Source organism: Numenius arquata, chromosome 1, assembly GCF_964106895.1.
Source record: "Numenius arquata chromosome 1, bNumArq3.hap1.1, whole genome shotgun sequence".
Lineage (NCBI taxonomy): Eukaryota > Metazoa > Chordata > Aves > Charadriiformes > Scolopacidae > Numenius > Numenius arquata.
This window is the reverse complement of record NC_133576.1, coordinates 81659275-81678687: the sequence shown is the minus strand read 5'-3', so window position 1 is coordinate 81678687 and position 19413 is coordinate 81659275. Positions and strand designations below refer to the sequence as shown.

General features: G+C 39.9%; 1 protein-coding gene across 2 annotated transcripts in view; it reads right to left on the bottom strand.

The window, feature by feature from the left end:
• Positions 1-19413, bottom strand: part of NALCN (sodium leak channel, non-selective) — a 249753-nt gene that overhangs the window by 197480 nt on the left and 32860 nt on the right. For both annotated transcript variants that reach the window (XM_074168527.1, XM_074168534.1), the window contains exon 6: positions 1500-1654. In XM_074168527.1, the coding sequence (XP_074024628.1) occupies positions 1500-1654 (155 nt within the window). The remainder of the gene's footprint in view (positions 1-1499; positions 1655-19413) is intronic.

The following is a 19413-nucleotide window of genomic DNA, read 5'->3' as shown; positions in this document are numbered from 1 at the left end:
GAGGCGCAATTCTTCTGGTGATACGCCTATCCCACGCTCCCCTGCCAAGCCATCACAAACCGCAGAACTTACTTACATGTGGTTGTTTTTAACTTTTAGTGTGAACTCAGCTCATGTTCACCCAGGCATGGCAGTGTGCCACTAACTTAGGAATCTGAAGGTTGCCTGAGAGATCAGACAGGGCTATCCATTGAGATCTACTGAAGAAAAAATTTATATAAAAGATAGGTACTATCAGTAGTGCTATTCAGCCAGCAGTACTGGTACAACTGGTACACTTCTGATCCCAAAGGAAACAGAATGGAGCTTGGTTTAAATCAGTTTCTCCCCTTCTCACAACAAAAAGAAAGGACACAAATGGCAGTTTTTGTTCAGAAAGTATTTGGTATCACAGAGTACTTATTGTAACAGGACTCTGAGACTATTTCTTGTAACTCTCTGGCTCATTGTGTATATTCAGCAGCCTGGGAACCAACTGAAGTGATTTCAGCTGCAAAGGCTTTCCATATTCAAAAGAACTTTTTGGATAGCAGTTATTCAGTCATTAAACCTTTTTATTACCTTCAAGTTCAGCTGGGGCCAGGACAACAGTCTGGAGATCAAGCCAGGAAAAATGAATAAAAAAAGCTTATCAGAATCAGAGAGATGGATCAGAAAGAATACAGCCTGCAGGCATGCTTTATCATTTGAAGGGACTTCCCTGCCTGTGCTTAAATGAAAATTTACAGCTGCAGGCTCCTGTTGGACCTTTGTCTGTTAAATAAACGTGAGGTAACCACAACGTTCTAACAGGGTAACTGTGTATTTTCCATTTGGATGTGCATCTTGCCACAGCTGCCCATGCTCCTGCCACCTCTCCTGAATTACTGTTCTGCACTCGTTTCCTTGTGGGGATGGCATGACACACTGCAGCTGGCAGAAAATGTATTCTGCTGGTGATTCTGCGGCATTTCTCACAGAACACAAATTACACCTGTATTGCAAAATCTGCCTGAGTCCCAAACATTTTTCTGGGTGATGCTCTGACTTACACAATTTGGATCAAGATTGTTACAGATACACGATCTCATTTTCGCTCCCTCCTTCTCTTTAGTACCAAGGTGATCATCAAAGTAATTCCGGATGGTTTTTTTTTTTTTTGCATGGGAATTACTACTAAAATTAGACAAATAGGATGAATTATGTACTCTAAAATGAATCATAAATAAAACAGAAATTAGTCATCGCATTTGCATGCTGGTGATAATCAACAGTTGACCCTTCTTAAATAAAGATATTGTTTTAAAGTTATTTAAATCATGGGATCCCAGGCAATGTAAAAATAGATTATAACTTCATCACTCCAAAGCAAATAGCACAGCTTCTCTTTCTGGCATGTGCTCTACTTGAGCAGAATACTGATTGCACTTGATATCTTTTCAGCACAGACATGAGCTATCTGTTCATTTCATAAACATTTTTAAATGGATACTGAAATGGATGTTACCGGTAGGACAGACCTATCTCATTAAAGCCACTGTAGCCCAGCTCTTGCCTGCTTAGTCCCAGATCTTCAAGGTCCATGCATTTAAATCCTGGTGGGCACTGGTAACCTTCTTCCAGCTCTCTGGAACAGTGGGTGTCTGGGATAGCTAAATTATTCCAGGTTACGTTTCTGTGAAAAATACAAAATTAAAGTGTTACATAAACTCAACCCGTAGCAAAACTGAATAATTGAAAGCGAGAGGACTAAAGTGAAAAGTACATCAGCTATTATTTATATATATATATTGTTACTTTCATTAATTAAGCACTTACTTATTGTAAAGGGCAAGTTAGCAGTCTCCTAAGACTTCAGTCTTATGTAGCGATGGTACAAATACTAACAGCAAAAGTTTCATACTAATGCCGAAAGATCCCATCAAAAATAGAGACTCTCCAAGACACAGAGGAGTTAACATACAGCTGCTCCATCTGCTCTTTAATGCAGTTTGGATACTTACTGCTTCAGGGTCCTTTGAAAATGCTGAGAGCGTGTTCAACTGCAGTCAATACTGTGACTTTGACTTCCACAGACATTACCTGAGCTAACTTTGACATTCTTTAAAAGGATCATTGTGGATGACTTGTCAGCCACCTGACTATGTTTTCAGCTTCTTGTACCTTGGTCAGGCCAGGTTTCCAGCACAGATAGATAGCCACAGTCACAGAGAAGAAGTCAAATCATTACAAGTTTAGAGTAATTAGTATCTAGGTATTGCTGTGACTGAAACACATCTGTTTCACTTTTAGGTCAGTCCAGTAATGATTTGGTAGAATAGATTAAAAATCTGAACTGGTTTGAACTGGTTCAGTCTGATTTGTGTTGGCAAATTTAACACTGAAAAATAGAAAACCCATGAGAAAAGGGGCAGCACTGCAACACAGTGTGTAGGCCATTTTTTACTGTTGCCAGAGGGTGAGCATCACTTGTCTTCCCAGCTCCTCTGGCACCTGGGGCTGAGCTGCTGAAGAGCCTCTGTCACACTGTACCACAGTGAGAATTCATGTAGATCAGCACTAAGGGACATGGAAGTCAAAGGAGAGAGAGGACAAGTTTGTAGCTCCCTGTCCTGTTACATGCCTGTGACATGTACACATAAAGATGTGTATCTAAATTCTCCCAAACTTTTGTAAGGAGAAGCTCAGGCAGTTGATTCCCCCTAGGCATTTACAGCACCCAGTTAATAATTGCAACGCATAGTCCTTTGCCAAAACCAAACACTGGTCAGTCCATTTCCCAAGAAGTAGTTTAGTTACGAGGTAACTTTAGCACAGCCCCCTCCCCCCCCAACCTACCCAGTCCTGAGCAGGTCCCTGTTAGGGTCTACAAAGCAACACAGCACGGTATTACAGTGCAGAAGTGAGGATTCCTGTTACTTATGCCATGAGTCAGCTCGGTAAACCAAAGAGAAGAAAGGTTCTAATATGACATAGCTCCAACTGTGCTGAACAGGCACACAGCTAAGCAACATCAGTTTTTCTCCTTGCTTCTATTCTCTCATCCAGCAAATGAAAATCCTGATTTTTGGTTCAGTCCTAGGGCAAATCAGACATGAAAAGCTAATCACAGTGAGTTCTGGTCTGAGAAAAAAACCCAGTCGATAGCATTTTTCCACTCATGTTCAGGTTGATTCTGGCTTCCTGGTCACAGCGCAGACTTTTGATATAGAAACATCCAAAATGAATTGCTGAAAGTTACACAGAAAATCTTGTAGTATGCACCCCATTATCCCAAGGCTTCAGACCAGTGCCTTAAAATTCATCATTTTAATTAATCTTGGTTGTCCACAGGAAAGGTGAAACTTTTCAGTCTGCCCTTTTGTATAATTAGCATCTTACTGTTCTTCTGAAAGTCCTCATTTTTTAACCTCACATATACATTTTGACACCTAAATTGGGTGAACAAAAGCTTTAATTACTTTATTTTTCTTGCTTTTATGCACTGTATGCAATAGCAATAGATTAGTCTGAATCCGTCAGTGTGAAACCAAGGCTTCCTACACAATTTTTCTTTGGCAATTATAAATGCAGAGAAATAACTGTAGTTGCACTCATCCTGTAGTCATTTCTTCATGATACCAGAGAGCCATACATATCTGCATGGATGCACACACAGAAAGGTATAGTTCCAGCTGAAGTTTTAAAGAACACCCTGAAATTTAGCTATGTGCATAACTAAAAAGACAGTCAGATACACAAGGATACGTTCATTCGTTTCACTTTTTTTAAATATGCTCAGCACATCACTCAAGGATTTAAAAATTCATCTGGGCATCTTAATTCCTTTATACTAGAATATGCTTATTCATACCCAGTTGTATGCTTTAAGTACATTAGATTTATGATACTGCCACCTAAAAGCCCTTATAATTTATGGGATTATCATAAGACAACATTTTATGAATATTTTCAGGAAATGAAAATTAATTCATTGGCTCAAGCAGATTCAGAAATCTGGCTACTGGTAGATAATGAATTTTACATTATGGTTTGCATTAGAAAATCCCTCAGATCCAAGAGGCTAGCAGCGTGAGGGCATATTATTAATGGTCTTGCTGGCTCAATCACTACAATGCAAAGCACTCGTTTTAAGTGCTTCATTTAAACCTAGGTCATTTTTGTATCACAACAAACCTCACGAAGAAGGAAAGCTGTCTCCATGCACTGAGTATGATTTAGGCTAAAAAGGAAGAATCTCTGCTTATAGTATCTGTACCTGTACAGATATAGGCTTTTTTTGGACCAATGTCACCAAGCGATGTGTTCTGCCTCAAGACAGTAATTAAGCATAGACTAGTCTACATGTACTCGGCAATATTAGATATCTAGTCTAGAAGAGGCTAGAATATGACCAGACATTTTCAATACAAGATGATTTCTTTTATTCTTTTATAGGCCATACTCAACACCAAATAAGTACTGAGATGCTGATTCAGCACCTAACTAGTTTTAACCATCTCAAAAGTTCAATTAGGCAATGTGTGTAAATATCTTGCTGAATTGATAAAATTACAAATTCTTGCAACATAACCAAAGAAATAATTCATCCCAATAGATCAACTGAATATTCCTATGCAGAGTATTCAATGTGCATGGTGTACAGCATCAACCCAACAGGCGAGCTGAAAAATTAGTTCTGCACAGGAATGCAAAGGCTGCAGAAGGAAATAATTGACTCCATATCACTTGATAAGAATCCTTCAATAATAAGATTGTTGGAAAAGACATAGGAGTCTACTCTGATATGTTTTTAACTGCCTGAAGAACGTTCTGACTATGTACATACATATGTACATCACAAGAAGAACCTGAATTTATGTGTCTTGGTAATATACATGCCTGTTTTCCATGGCAACAGTAGCAAAACTGGTCTTTCAACCTCTATGTGCTCACGTGAGCACAATCTGTCTTTGAGCACCACCTCTTCATTAGGGCCATTCTTCAAAGGGAGGTTTTGGCAACTTAAGAGACAAATTACCCGAGGTAGCTCCTAACTTCCTATTTTCTGTTAGCCTGACTCTCTCTGCCAAAAATAGAAATGGAGAAAAAATGGGGTATTTTAATTCTGGTCTTCTATTAAATTTCTAGGTTAGCACCAGAAAGCTATTCAAAATTACCGATCTAGTAATGTAGTTTCCAGGTCCAGAAAATTACAGAAAAAAGTAAGAAGGATATTTATTGATAAGATATTGAAAAAAAAGCATATGGTCAATTAGGCAAAGAAGTCAATAACTAAAAACGAATTAGCTGGAGCTGAAGGATTTTCTGTATTAGTTGAAAGGAACCCCATGTCTGTCTCTGCACCAAAACCAGGCACTGCACTGCTGCTGTCTAAAGAACTATTGTGTTGGTAAAAATACCATAGCAGTCATAAAAAATGGTGAAGCAAGTAAGCAGCAACTGTACAGTTTCCAAACAGGCAGCAATACATTAACCAGGACCTCAGAGGAATTGGCAATGGGTTCTGTGCTATCCATTTTCATTAGTGACCTGCAGGACTGTGTGAAACCGGCTTCATCAAAATCACACAAAGCATATGCTAAAGGATGACAAAAACCTTTGAAAATAGAGAGATTATGTAGTTCTGAAGAGCTTAAAGGTTACTCTCAATAACTGTGACTTAATGTCAAGTAATGAATTCAGAAAGTGATAGAACCTACATGCAAAATGGACACTGCCATATAGAAAGCACTAATATAGAAATAGGCTTGGATCAGATGACTGATAAGAGACAGATTTCTCTTTAAGATCTCAAGAATTCATAGTTTCCTCTTCTGCTATATGAATTTAGATGTCTAACTCTGAGCACACAATTTTGAAAAAAAATTTTCATTCCTATACATTTATCTAAAAGACACTTCTGTTTTGCCATATTGCCAGAACACAAGGCAAAAGCACCAAGCTAGTGAGAATACAGCAATAAACCTAAAATAAATGCGGAAGAGAGCACAGAGCTCTATGCTGCAGAGAAGTTCCTAAAGTTCAAATTAAACTGATTCTGGGCCAGGATCACTCAAACGTTTTCTGATCAAGTAATACCGTCGTTCTACATTTACGTTAGACAAGTTATCTCTTGAGTGTTATTAATACTGCTCTCTTACATTATATAGGTAAATGATACATAATTAATTTCTCTTTATTCTGAAAACCACGGTGATCTACTTCTGTGAAACACTTTCACTGCACTGTTCTAGACAGTTATTATAGCCCATGAACATTTTTTTCTTAAGCTTTAAATTCTATATTGTATCAGTGTTTTATGAAATGAGATGTAAATTACAAACTGGATTCATAGTTGGAAACTAAGGTCAGCTGCGTCATGAGCATCCTGATTTTAACAATGGCTTTGGAGCTTTCTTTGAAGCACCAAAATATAAACGCAAGATATGTATAGATTGGCAGATTAACGATAGAGGAACCTCTCAGACACAGATCTGAAATAGCATATACTAATTTTTAGAGTAGCAAATACTAACTTCCTCCTTGTTAATTTCTTACTAATACAGTTAATCATACAATAGAACAGATTTTCACATCAAATGCAGAATAAGCTCTATTTAGTCACAAGACTTTGCATTCTAGATTTAAAGCTCCCTCCTGCAATTGAGTCCATGCAAATATCCCAAACTTCTAACTCAATTTGATTTTCCTCACACAGATTGCTAGTGCCATTTGGGATGCCTGATGGTAACCCTCGACCTTTAGATGCTGATCTAGGAGGTCACAGGTCTCTGTAGGTCCTGTGCCACATCTGAGAGCCCTGTGTCATTACTTGAGTATCTTGGACACATCAGTTATTTCAAGTAGCACTAAATGCCTGCACATCAGGGCCTCCAAGTTAAAAAAAATGATGGTTCCTGTGGTCCATAAACCAAGTCATCAGCCTTAGTTTGCTTTCCCCCTATACCACCATCCAGTTTTAGAGCACAGAATCTTGTTTTCCAATCAAGAGACTTCTCTTAAAGAAGATAAACTACAGAAATGAAAAAGGGGGAAAAAATAGATACTCCTGGCATATTCGCAACTAATGGCTGTAATTTTATACCAATAAAAAATAGGAAATCTGAGATTAAGGTTCCTGTAACAACAATGTACCAGTAAAGCTGGGCAGAAGGGAAGTTTTAAATAAATTTTCTATTTAGAATATGGCCTCTTAAAAGCTCAGATAGCTCATGCCAACTACTATTCAGCTGCTGATATCACTAGGTAATTAAAAATACTTCTTTCATATTCCAAGTTACCTTTGTTTTCAGAAACTCTGGGAATTTAAAAGATAGGAAGTCCCATTGGAAAAATACTTGCTTTTTATCTGACTTCTTGTGAAAAATAAATGGGAGAAGGTTTAAAGTTTATTTGTTGCTTGGTGACTGTGAAAGCAATCTAAGCACCTAGGCAAATATCCTTTCGTTTGTCCTTTTAAATGTGTCTTTTATTCCCAAATCCGTATCCTAATTCTTACTATGCTAATCCAATCAAGTCCATTTGCTCCGGTGGGAAGCTCCAAACATACAACTTCTATTAACAGATGGTTCCTAGACTACTTCCTTACAATACTGCTCTTTTTACAGAAAGACCTAACAATAACAACAGCGACTCCTGCACAGTTGTTAGAACAATACGATTGTATTATAATAATTATAAGAACTTTGTTTCTATCATGAAGTTTTCTATTGATCATTTTCATAATTATCACATTATGACCTCTTCTTAACAAGGAAGACACTAATGTATAAATTAGTGATATTGACATTCCTAAAATTTGCAGTAGTAGTTTATCATTATCATTGGGCATATTTTTTCCAAAGTGTATTCACAGTCAGCTAACTCTCCTGTCACTGAAGTCAGACACATATATAACCATTAAATTCAGTGAAAGGGAGTCATACTGTAATTGAGTTCTATTGATAGATCTTCTAGTTTGTGCAGAAAGAGATTGCAACTTAGGACAGTGCTGGAGTCATTACAGGTTCTAGATAATCCAGTAACAGTATCATCCAAAATCACTGGTAATAGTTAAAGAAATTTCAGAGACTACCTCTCTGGCTTAATGATTACAGATATGTCTAGGCACAATTCTTCCTCTGATATTTTATAATCTTAGCATTCCCAAGGGTAATTTTTAAATGTTATGTTTTATTTTCAGACAAACTTAGGTCTAAAGTCATCATGTACCATACTTAGAGAAGCAGTTTCCTGTTTTTAATCTAAGAACAAAATCTGCTTTATCTTTAAAATTTTAAGTGTGAAAACTTCATCCATATTTAATGTTTCTCATAATTGTATCTGTAATTATAACCATAAAGCTTTCAAACCTTTCTGGTAACAGATTGCCTCTGCTATCTGTTTATTATTTTTATCATATTAAAAGATAAGATAGGGCATGCTTAAAGGACTCATGACTTTAAAACACTACAAACACAAAGCTTAAGCTTTGGCAATATTCCATATTTTACATTTTAACTTGGCAAACACAGATCTCACTAATCAAGAATTAGTAACTGAGGAAAATATCAGACAGCATCTGCTAGGGGTAATTATATTCAAATCAACAGGCCCAAATAACTGAGGGCATCTCTCATCTCTTCTATTAATTTTTAATAAGTCTTGAAATAGCAGGGAAATTCCGGAAGAATGTTAATGTGCCATTAATTTTTAAAGAATAAGCAGCAAGACAAATTAAGATGATGAATTAGGAACATATTTTTAACAGTGAAACAGTTTTTGGTATAAACAAAAAGTTCCCTTGCTTAGGAATTGTTCTTCTGCCAACTAATCAAGACTAGATACCTATCTAGGAGACACATTGGAGTCAGACACAAGCTATAAGGTTTCATAGAAGGGAAACAAAAAGAAGTCTGACTAGATGATCCAATTGTTTCTTTTGACTCTATATTCAACATAGAGATACTGTAATATTTTACTACTGCTACTATATTGTGTTTCAGTATATTTGCCCCAAAGCACGTAGATCTTTATATCTTATGATTCAGTTCAGATCTTTCATTCCTTATTTATATGTATGGTTTCAGGTCTTAGTATCAGGTCTTTTTGACAGTTTTCGCAGTCCTCTAGTGCCTAAGCTCAAGCCTTTGTGTACAGAATTTGGAGATTCTTACTTTTTTGGTCAAGTTTTCTAGAAGAAAATTGTTTACATGTTTATTCAACAAGTTAAGAAAAGTCTGGTCTTACTCTCTTTCTCCTCCCACCCATATTCATTAACCAGGCATGATTAAATTAGACGGCCTATTACACGAGGCAGTGATACTAGTTAGAGTTTGATTTGATTTTGACTGTAGCTTTTTTTCATTTGATGCACGACCTAAGTAAGGGTCTGTGAAATGTGCCTTTGATGTTCCATCTATTCCTATTCACTGCACAGGAATTTTGAAGAGATTCAAATTAAGCCTTATCTCACACTTCAGGATGTGAAAATTCAAAGACCGAGACCTTATCTGAATCACTAGAAGAAGCTGCACAATAAAAGGCTGCAGCTCTGCTGTCCTGACTTATCCCACCTCATTTTAGGCAATGAACAGAGAGAGAAAGAAACACATCTCCAGAGGTTCGGAGGTCGGTGCGTTCAGCCACACTCCAGAAGCACCTTTCTCTCTCTGCTAGACAGAGAGGGAATTCAAGGCACTTAGGTTCTTAACACAAGTGCTAACATCAAAACCAGATGACTCTGTACTCATGGCAGATCTCTTATGTTATGCAAAGCCAACGTTGTCACTGCCCAAATGAAAACAGGATGGTTGTGGCTACTTAATAGTTTTGACAATCTATTGCTTTGATCACCAGTTACTGGCATTAGAGAAAATTAAATTCAAATCACTCTGTCATTACCCTTCAGAGGACCAAAGCCACCAAAGTTAACCACAGAAAAATGAGTCAAAGAAGAAATCTTTCCTATGGACAGTGCTAGAATCTACATCCAGGCACTAGAAAGCAAAGCTCAAAGAAAATTTTCACAAGTTCCAGTATGGATTTGTTCTTGAAATAAGATGCATGAACAATACTACTTTGAGATTTTAACAAATGCTACACGGCACAGCAACTCTATGACCGCCTTTTTTTGTGACTGCTACAATCAATCATGAGGGAGCTGAATTCAAACAGCAATTGCAATATATGTATGCTAATGCAAGACTTGCTTCACAGGAAATCAAAACAACATGAATTAATGGTGTTCACACAACGGAGGAGGCTGTCACTATAAGTGCTAAGACGTAAGAAATAAACAGGAAGAGTTAAAAACAAATCTATCTAGCTTGCATGAATCTGCATTTCACCGAGGTGTATCAAATTATACTTATTCACAAGTTTAAGTGGTCTCATACCTATAGTACCTATTACAACCCAACAAAGTATTTCCTTAGAGAATTTAAAAGTGTTCTCTTTTAAATTGCAAGGACATGAAGGGAAATATATGAAACAATCTAAGCTGAAGACTGTATTCATTTTGATTTTAAAGGATCAAGATCACTTCAAAAAACCTAAGCTTGTGTATCAGACTACCTGGATTAAATATAGAAAAATACCTTTTGAGTAGCTGTCTATCAACTATAGGGAAAACACAAAGTCACTAAACTGCACTATAGAATTTGAAAATCATAAGCCTGAAGTTCAGCTGGGATTCACTTCCATCAAAGCTCACAAGCACTTTTGGACCCATCACCAACAACAGTAGAGTTAGCTACGACTAGCGATCAGGGGAGGTCCACTGTCTGGACCACCGCACCATGCAGTTTTATCTCAGCAAACCTTCTGCTTAGGGTAATTCAGGGTAATCCTCAGCATCATAAAAGAATACTGCCCTGAATCCAAATCTGAACTACATGCAAAACAAATTTCTTCCTAAAGCTTGTGTTGTGAAGCATCAAGACTATACATGGTCTTGACAGGATGCCTTCATCAAATGCATTTACATACGCTAGTCACTAATGCAACATCTGCAGTGGCAGGAGATGCGACTCTTAGCATAGCAAAAGAATGGGGCTGCTATCACTGAGCACCTAAGAATAAATTTTCAACATCACCCAGCTAGCTCAAAGTGGAAGCTATTTAATATTTGGTGACAGAACTAGTCATTCCACCAAAGCTCTCACTTCACCCAGGAGAAAGCAGGTTGATCTCTCTATTTTGTAGCACGACTGGTACACAAGGTTGACAGGAAGGCTTACTCCCAAAACTGGATCACTGTTTTATCTGGTGAAAAGGCTTCATTGACAGGGCATTACAGAGAACAGTATCTTTACGCAGTTGTAGACCCTCAGTGAAGTCAAATAATGTTGTCAATAGGGATCTGAAATATTGCTGGGGCTCCAAGAAACCCAGATGTAAAAGCCCAAATTAGTCTAACCTTCAAGCCTACTGGCTACATCAGCTCAAGAGAGAAAACTAAATGAGCCATTGACAGTCTGTAACCAAAGCTTGTTCAAATATCAGCTGAAAAGCCCCCTCATTAACCTGCCAAGTAGAAAGTGTACAAAAAATTGGTCCGGATTGTAGCTTTAGTACTGCCCCTAGGCAATGTCCATGATGATCAAGAAAAGAGGCAGGCGATATAAAAGATCAAGCTGTAACAAGTAATAACTCTTGTTCCTGCTGCTTTGGGAGAGTGTGAGGAGGCTAAGCCTTTGAGCTAAGTGAGGAGGGCAGAGATGAAAAGGAGCTGGAAGGGAGAAGGTGGGCAGTAAACTACGAATCTGTGAAGGAAACTCGTCAAATCAGGCATCAGTGAGCGTAGCAGAACCAGCTATAGCAGGGACAGAAGGGTGGCCAGTATTTTAGGCACTGGAAAAGAGGGAATGTGGTGCATTTGTGTCAGTTCATCAAGTATAAAGGCAGCTGATAAGCCTGTTTTGCGCTACGGAGATAGGGAGTGATGCTGGATCTGGGGGGGGTTTCTGGAAATGTATTTAAAACTCTCCTGTCTTCTAGGAGAGGGAGAGGGAAGAGGCCTGAAGGACTGACTAGGTAAAAGGCTGGAGTTACATACAAAGAGAGACAAAACAACAAGAAGCAGCAAGCCACACTCTCACCTCTGCCCTAACACATAATAGTTGCACACCTGCATCCAATCCTCCCCAATTTCAATGTGGGCCCCTCTAAAAGCGATGTAGCAAAGGCAAGTAGGTCTTCGGATGCTGAGGATAACGACATCTGACTTTTTTTACATCAAGAGGGATCACATAGAATTGTAGAGAAATAAAGTTGGATGTGAACCCTCAAGAGGGCATTAAATACAGTTCCCGGGCCCAGACTATTTCTACCGTCCCCAAGAGAAGCTCCCACAGTCTGTTTTAAAGATCCCCAGTGGGGAAATTCAGAACCTCTGTAAGGAATGGGCTCCAGTGCAACTTATCCCTACAAGTTTTTTCCGGATATTCTATCTAACCTGAAATTTTCTTCCTGAAGTTTAATACAAATACTTCTTATCCTAGTATTCCTTTTCACCTCCTTTAGATTCTCTCCAAATGATGCCTGATGTTGTCTGATACTACAATTTATATATTTTTACAAGAGCACAATTCCGTTGATTTCTGTTCCTCCATTATGCTCCCAAATGACTTTATGAAGAACTATCTCCTAAATAGTCATTCACAATGCTGTATTTGTACAGCTCATTTTTCCTAAGTGCAGTATATTGTCCCTGCTGACTATCATCCAATTTTTTCAGAGCGTCTTCAATTTTTCAAGATAATTTTCATTCTAATCTTGCCTTCCAAAATGTTTACAGTCCCTCCAAACCTCATGTCATCCTCAGTGCAATAAGTATATTCTATCTGCCATCATCCAGGCTGTTAATGAAACCTCTAAATAGCACAAGACAGACTTTGGTAGACCCCCACTCTTTCCGTTCTGACAATGAGCCATCAATATCAACTCACTGAGCATGTTTTCCATGCAGTTTTGCACCTATTCTATGATTATTTTCACCTTAACCATGTTTCTCCTGCCAGCTTACAAAAATGTCCTATGAGACTGCTACAAAGCCTTCCCAAAATAAAGATATATGACATTCACTCTTCTCTCCAATTCACATGGCTGTTAGCCTGACATAGATAATTATATTGGTTTGACATGGTTTATTCTTGACAAATCCATATTAGCTGCTACTCACTTCCTTGTTATCTTCCAGCTGCTTAAAAATTTTTGTTTGTTTAGCCACTACAGAATTCTTCCAGGGATAGAAGTTAAGCTTACCTGGCTTTTCTTTCCCTGTATCTTATCCCTTCCTCCTTTTTAAACTTCTGCTGTTTTTCTGCCATCCAGTTCCTCACCAATCCTCCACAAGTTCTTGGAAATAATAAAATAGCAGAGATGATAGCTTCAGTCCGCCTATAAATATCTCAGGATGAATACTCCAGCATTTCCCAGACCTTTTTGAATTGCACTAATCCAAGGGACTGGGACAGGAATCCAATTTAGATATCACATTCGGCTTCCAGAAAGCAGTACAAAAGTGAAAACAGTCACCTGATTTTCAAAACAACATATAAGATACATTACAGAAATAGAGCTGAACTCTCTTTCAGAACTTCTTACTGTTTCCTGTAACTGCTTGCATATCCAGAAGTGACTCTTCCTCACAACATTTTCAGGCTAAGGGAGATGCACTGCTCAGTGATAACTGCTGTCTAACCTATGAATGTCAGGACATCCCCAGATTTCTCCATTGGTTGTCTGGCTTTTTCTTGCAACATAAAGAAGAGAACTTTTCCAGCTTCCTTTCTATTCAAGAAAGCATCGGATCGCCCACCTGGCAGATTCAGTGGAGAGCATTCTGTTTTTCTAATGATGCCTTTCCCTCAACTTTATGATATACTGGAGGATGTCCTGACTTGCTGCATCCCAGCCTCCTGCAGGTTACCTGTGGAAAGTTCGGTACTCATTGGGCCTTAATTCTGTAAAGCGATTATAAGGTAAAAATCTTGTGGATAAATATGGAACTTTTTGGAGTTGTGGTAGTTGCAGAGATGTGGCAGTTACATTATTCAAATTCTTGTATTGATAGTCAGCCAATTTCACCACAGTCAATAAACTTCACTCCAGCTGACTCAAAAGGAGTATTTACTAGCCAGAGAAGGCCAGGAAACCCATAAAGGTTGACAGGCTGAGTAGGAGTTCAATAAACTTTGATGTCTTCACTGGGACAAAGAATTGTGTAAACCCAAATGGCTCCAAATCTGAATACAGGTAAGCATATGTCATTACATTGACAAACCTGATCTCCTTCTATGACAAAATGACCCGCTTGGTGGATGAGGGAAAGGCTGTGGATGTTGTTTACCTGGACTTTAGTAAAGCCTTTGATACAGTCTCCCACAGTATCCTCCTGGAGAAACTGGCTGCCCATGGCTTGGATGGGAGTACCCTCCACTGGGTTAAAAACTGGCTGGAGGGCCGGGCCCAGATAGTGGTGGTGAATGGAGTTAAATCCAGTTGGCGTCGGGTCACGAGTGGTGTCCTCCAGGGCTCAGTACTGGGACCCGTTCTCTTTAACATCTTTATCAATGATCTGGACGAGGGGATTGAGTGCACCCTCAGTAAGTTCGCAGACGACACCACGTTGGGTGGCAGTGTCGACCTGCTGGAGGGTAGAAAGGCTTTGCAGAGGGATCTGGACAGGTTGGATCGATGGGCTAAGACCAACGGGATGAGGTTCAACAAGGCGAAGTGCCGGGTCCTCCACTTGGGTCACAACAACCCCAGGCAGCGCTACAGGCTTGGGGCAGAGTGGCTGGAGAGCTGCCTGGCAGAAAAGGACCTGGGGGTGTTGGTCGACTGTCAGCTGAACATGAGCAAGCAGTGTGCCCAGGTGGCCAAGAAGGCCAACAGCATCCTGGCCTGTATCAGGAACAGCGTGGCGAGTAGGACTCGGGACGTGATCATCCCCCTGTACTTGGCATTGGTGAGGCTCCACCTCGAGTACTGTGTCCAGTTTTGGGCCCCCTACCACAAAAAAGACATCGAGGTGCTGGAGCGGGTCCAGAGAAGAGCAACAAGGCTGGTGAGGGGTCTGGAGCACAAGTCCTATGAGGAGAGGCTGAGGGAACTAGGGTTATTCAGCCTGGAGAAAAGGAGGCTGAGGGGAGACCTCATTGCTCTCTACAACTACCTGAAAGGAGGGTGTAGAGAGGCGGGAGTCGGTCTCTTCTCCCAAGTCACGGGCGACAGGACTAGAGGAAATGGCCTCAAGTTGCACCAGGGGAGGTTCAGGCTGGATATTAGGAAAAAATTTTTCACTGAAAGGGTTATCAGACATTGGAATGGGCTGCCCAGGGAGGTGGTTGAGGCAACATCCCTGGAAGTGTTCAAAAGACAGGTTGACGTGGTGCTGGGAGACATAGTTTAGTGATGGTGTTGCATTTTGTTGTTTTGTGGGTGTTTATTCTTGTCAGTTATGTTGATGGTTGGACAAGATGATCTTGAAGGTCCCTTCCAACCTAGAAGATTCTGTGATTCTGTGATTACTGAGACACCAAATGCTGATGTTATTGGGTTCCAATCACTCTATTGTAGATCTTCATTAAAAGATCACCTTCTTGCTCAAAATGGAGCTGGGCAAACAAAAACGCTGGAAAGCCTGTATCAAAAGAATGCATGGAAAACAGCCCAATTGCTTTGGATAACTCTCTATGTAACAGTTCTAGACAAAATCAGGATTTCTGCTCAGAAATCACACACCCTCTGAAAGTGAGGAGAGTCCATCCTGAAGATCGCTTCCCTTGGGCACCAATGCTGGCCATCACCTCAGCACTCTCTTCCGCCCTTTTGATAGGATCCCATTTGACTGAATTACTTCCCTTTAGTCCGATGCTGTATTTTTCTTCATTTTGGTTGGGGTCCAAAAAACATCAGGCCTTTCTTCTATTTCTCTTCTCCCTGAGGAGTTTATACTAGAGACATATCACCATTTACAGATTGCGAATAAATCCCAAAGGCAAGTGTTAAAGCAGTGCTGGTTGTTCAACCAGCATCAATAAATTAATGTGCCCTGTTAAAGAAGTCCTGTTACGTTGATTTTTCAAGCTTGGTCTTTGATTTCTTCCCTTTCTTAGAAATCCAATTACTCATTCTTATTTTCCCACTGCTGATGTGAGACAGTATCTCGTGTCCCTTTTGTTCTTTTTAATCATATTTATTTCCTCTATTAGATATTGTGGTGAACTTTCAGCTCCAGAGTCTTTGAAGCTGTTTTCTGACATTTTCGGGGCCTATCCATAGCCAGATGGAAAGATGACCAAGAACCTCTTAGATCTTCCTATTACTCGGTAATTATTTTTCCTATCTATTTTCATGGGCAGTTAGTACTTTAAACAAGAAACCTTGCAAAGAAGGATTTTAAATTGACTGCCGTGGTGACAAGGCAGACAGGTCTACAGAAATATTCAATCTATACCCTGCTGAAAGCGTTAAAAAAAGACCCTTAAAAATGACTTTGGGAGAAGAAATAGGTAAGTATTACATTTTATGGCAATTAGCCATAGTTCGTTTTGATGAGGGAAGGCTTCCTTTTACCTCGCTCCTGTGCAGTCTGAGAAGTACAAAGAAAAAATTTATTGTTGTGGAATAAAAATTATCTAATCATGCAGTATGAAAGTATTTTGGTGTAGTCAAACATGTCTTGGTAATAAAAATAAAGAAAACACTCAGTAGCTAGTGTGTGAGGTTATATAAAATACTCGTAACAGAGCCAAAGCAGTGGTTTGGAAATAATGTCTCTCTCCTGTCTTTATTAAAGTACCTTTTGTATGCTGCAGGTGCCCAAGAGTAAATAACAATAGATTTGGGAACACAATCTATTTTCCTTATGTTTTTTCACTTTGAAATTCATAGAATCATAGAATGGTTAGAGTTGGAAGGGACCTTAAAGATCATCGAGTTCCAATCCCCCTGCCATGGGCAGGGACACCTCCACTAGACCAGGTTGCTCAAAGCCCCATCCAGCCTGGCCTTAAACACTTCCAGGGATGGGGCATCCACAACCTCCCTGGGCAACCTGTACCAGTGTCTCACCACCCTCACAGTAAAGAATTTCCTCCTAATATCTAATCTAAATCTCCCCTCTTCCAATTTAAAACCATTACCCCTTGTCCTGTCACTACACTTCCTGACAAAGAGTCCCTCTCCGGCTCTCCTGTAGGCTCCCTTCAGATATTGGAAGGCTGCTATGAGGTCTCCCCGGAGCCTTCTCTTCTCCAGGCTGAACAACCCCAGCTCTCTCAGCCTGTCTTCATAGGGGAGGTGCTCCATCCCTCTGATCATCTTCGTGGCCCTCCGCTGGACCCGTTCCAACAGGTCCATGTCCTTCCTGTGTTGAGGACTCCAAAGCTGGACACCGTATTCCAGGTGCGGTCTCACGATCGCAGAGTAGAGGGGTAGAATCACCTCCTGCGACCTGCTGGCCACACTTCTCTTGATGCAGCCCAGGATGCGGTTGGCTTTCTGGGCTGCCAGTGCACATTGCTAGCTCATGTTGAGCTTCTCATCCACCAACACCCCCAAGTCCTTCTCCTCAGGGCTGCTCTCCAGCCATTCTCCGCCCAACCTGTATTTGTGCCTGGGATTGCCACGTCCCAGGTGCAGGACCCTGCACTTGGCTTGGTTGAACTTCATGCGATTTGCACGAGCCCATCTCTCAAGCCTGTCCAGGTCCCTCTGGATGGCATGCCTTCCCTCCAGTGTGTCGACCGCACCACTGAGCTTGGTGTCGTCGGCAAACTTGCTGAGGGTGCACTCTATCCCACTGTCCATGTCTCAACAAAGATGCTGAACAACACTGGTCCCAGTACCGACCCCTGAGGAACACCACTCGTCACTGGCCGCCAATTGGACATTGAACCATTAACCATAACCCTTTGAGTGCAGCCATCCAGCCAGTTCCTTATCCACCAAGTGGTCCATCCATCGAACCCATGTCTTTCCAATTTTGAGACCAGCTCAAAATTCATCTCAGCTATAACAAAATAACCTGTCAAACTGCTTATAATGTATGCACTTATCTAGATAATTGAATATACATCCATTACATTCCAACCATCCTGTGTGTCTTTCAAGCAACTAAAGAAGATCCATGCTAAGGAAATCCGTGTAATATACCGTTTATTGGCACAAAATAAGATATAACAGTTGGAGAAATCATCAGGGAAAAACTGTGACAGCATAGTTGTGAAAAGCTAAGTAATAATCACAAGGGAATACAGAGTGAGAAAATTGTCTATGAAGAAGACAGTGTTCCCTGTAGGGAAAAAAACTCTGGCAAAATAAAGATTATAAGAATGAGAGGAAAAAAAGATTTATAATAAAACAACAAAAAAAAAAAGCTTTTCAGCCTTTGGAAGGAAGTCAGATTTTGCTGATTTCACAGATGGAATGAAAAACTCAGACCACAGTTAGCTCACTTCAGTATTTCTGTTTGTCAGAGTTAACATTAGAAAATGACTGAGGAGGTGGAGAGACAGGAGGTCAGGCAGTGTGGGCGTCAAGGATGGAAAGATAAAAGAACTTGCAGCAGTCAAAGAGGCAATGAGTGTCTGATGAGGCTGCCACGTCCTTTCAAATAAAAAAAGAATAGCGAGATTTTAAGATGCTGTTTTCAAAAGACACTTGCCTCCCTTATAATAATAATTCAGAAAGCAGTAGACTTAAAAAGAGTGATTTCTAAAATTTCTGAAATAGATGAAGACTTGACCTCAATAATAAGACTTTACCCTTGCTACTTGCAATTTTGCATAATACAAGGCAAATCACCTAAAATTAAAGTTCTCACAGGTGGCCACTAATTGGATGCTTTTCATTTTCTAATCTTGACTTGGGAGCCTGCGATCCGGTTTGCAGAAATACTGAGTATTTACAGCTGTGGCTCATTAAAGACTTTGAAGTTATTTAAGGCCAAGTATAGCCAACTTTGGCCTGGAACAGCACCACCTGAAATAGACAGACAGCCAGACAGACAGACAGACTCAACTTCTGAGAGGAATGTTTAATCCTCCTTACAAAGTTAAGAAATTGAACCCCATAGACAAAAGTAAAATTTGTCTAGGCAATTTTTGTGCTTTTGTGCTCTGCTACATCTCAGCTAATAAATTCTCCTGGATTCAGAAGTGGCATGCTACCTCCTTTCTAACTACATTTTGGACCAATGTCTGCCACTAAATTATCCTCTTTTGGCACCAGAACTGTTATTTCTTTCTCTATATTTATTTTCCCAGCCCGTGGTGGTTGTTCTTATAAATTCTGCGTCCAGCTCTGGGAAGGTCAGCCCTGACCTATGCAAAGAAGGCACAGCCTAACTCTAACTAGAGCTTCTACACTACATTCCTCAAAAATTAAAAAAGGCTCAGATATGTAGAAGTGTTCACAAGGTATAACGCTGGAAGTTACAGA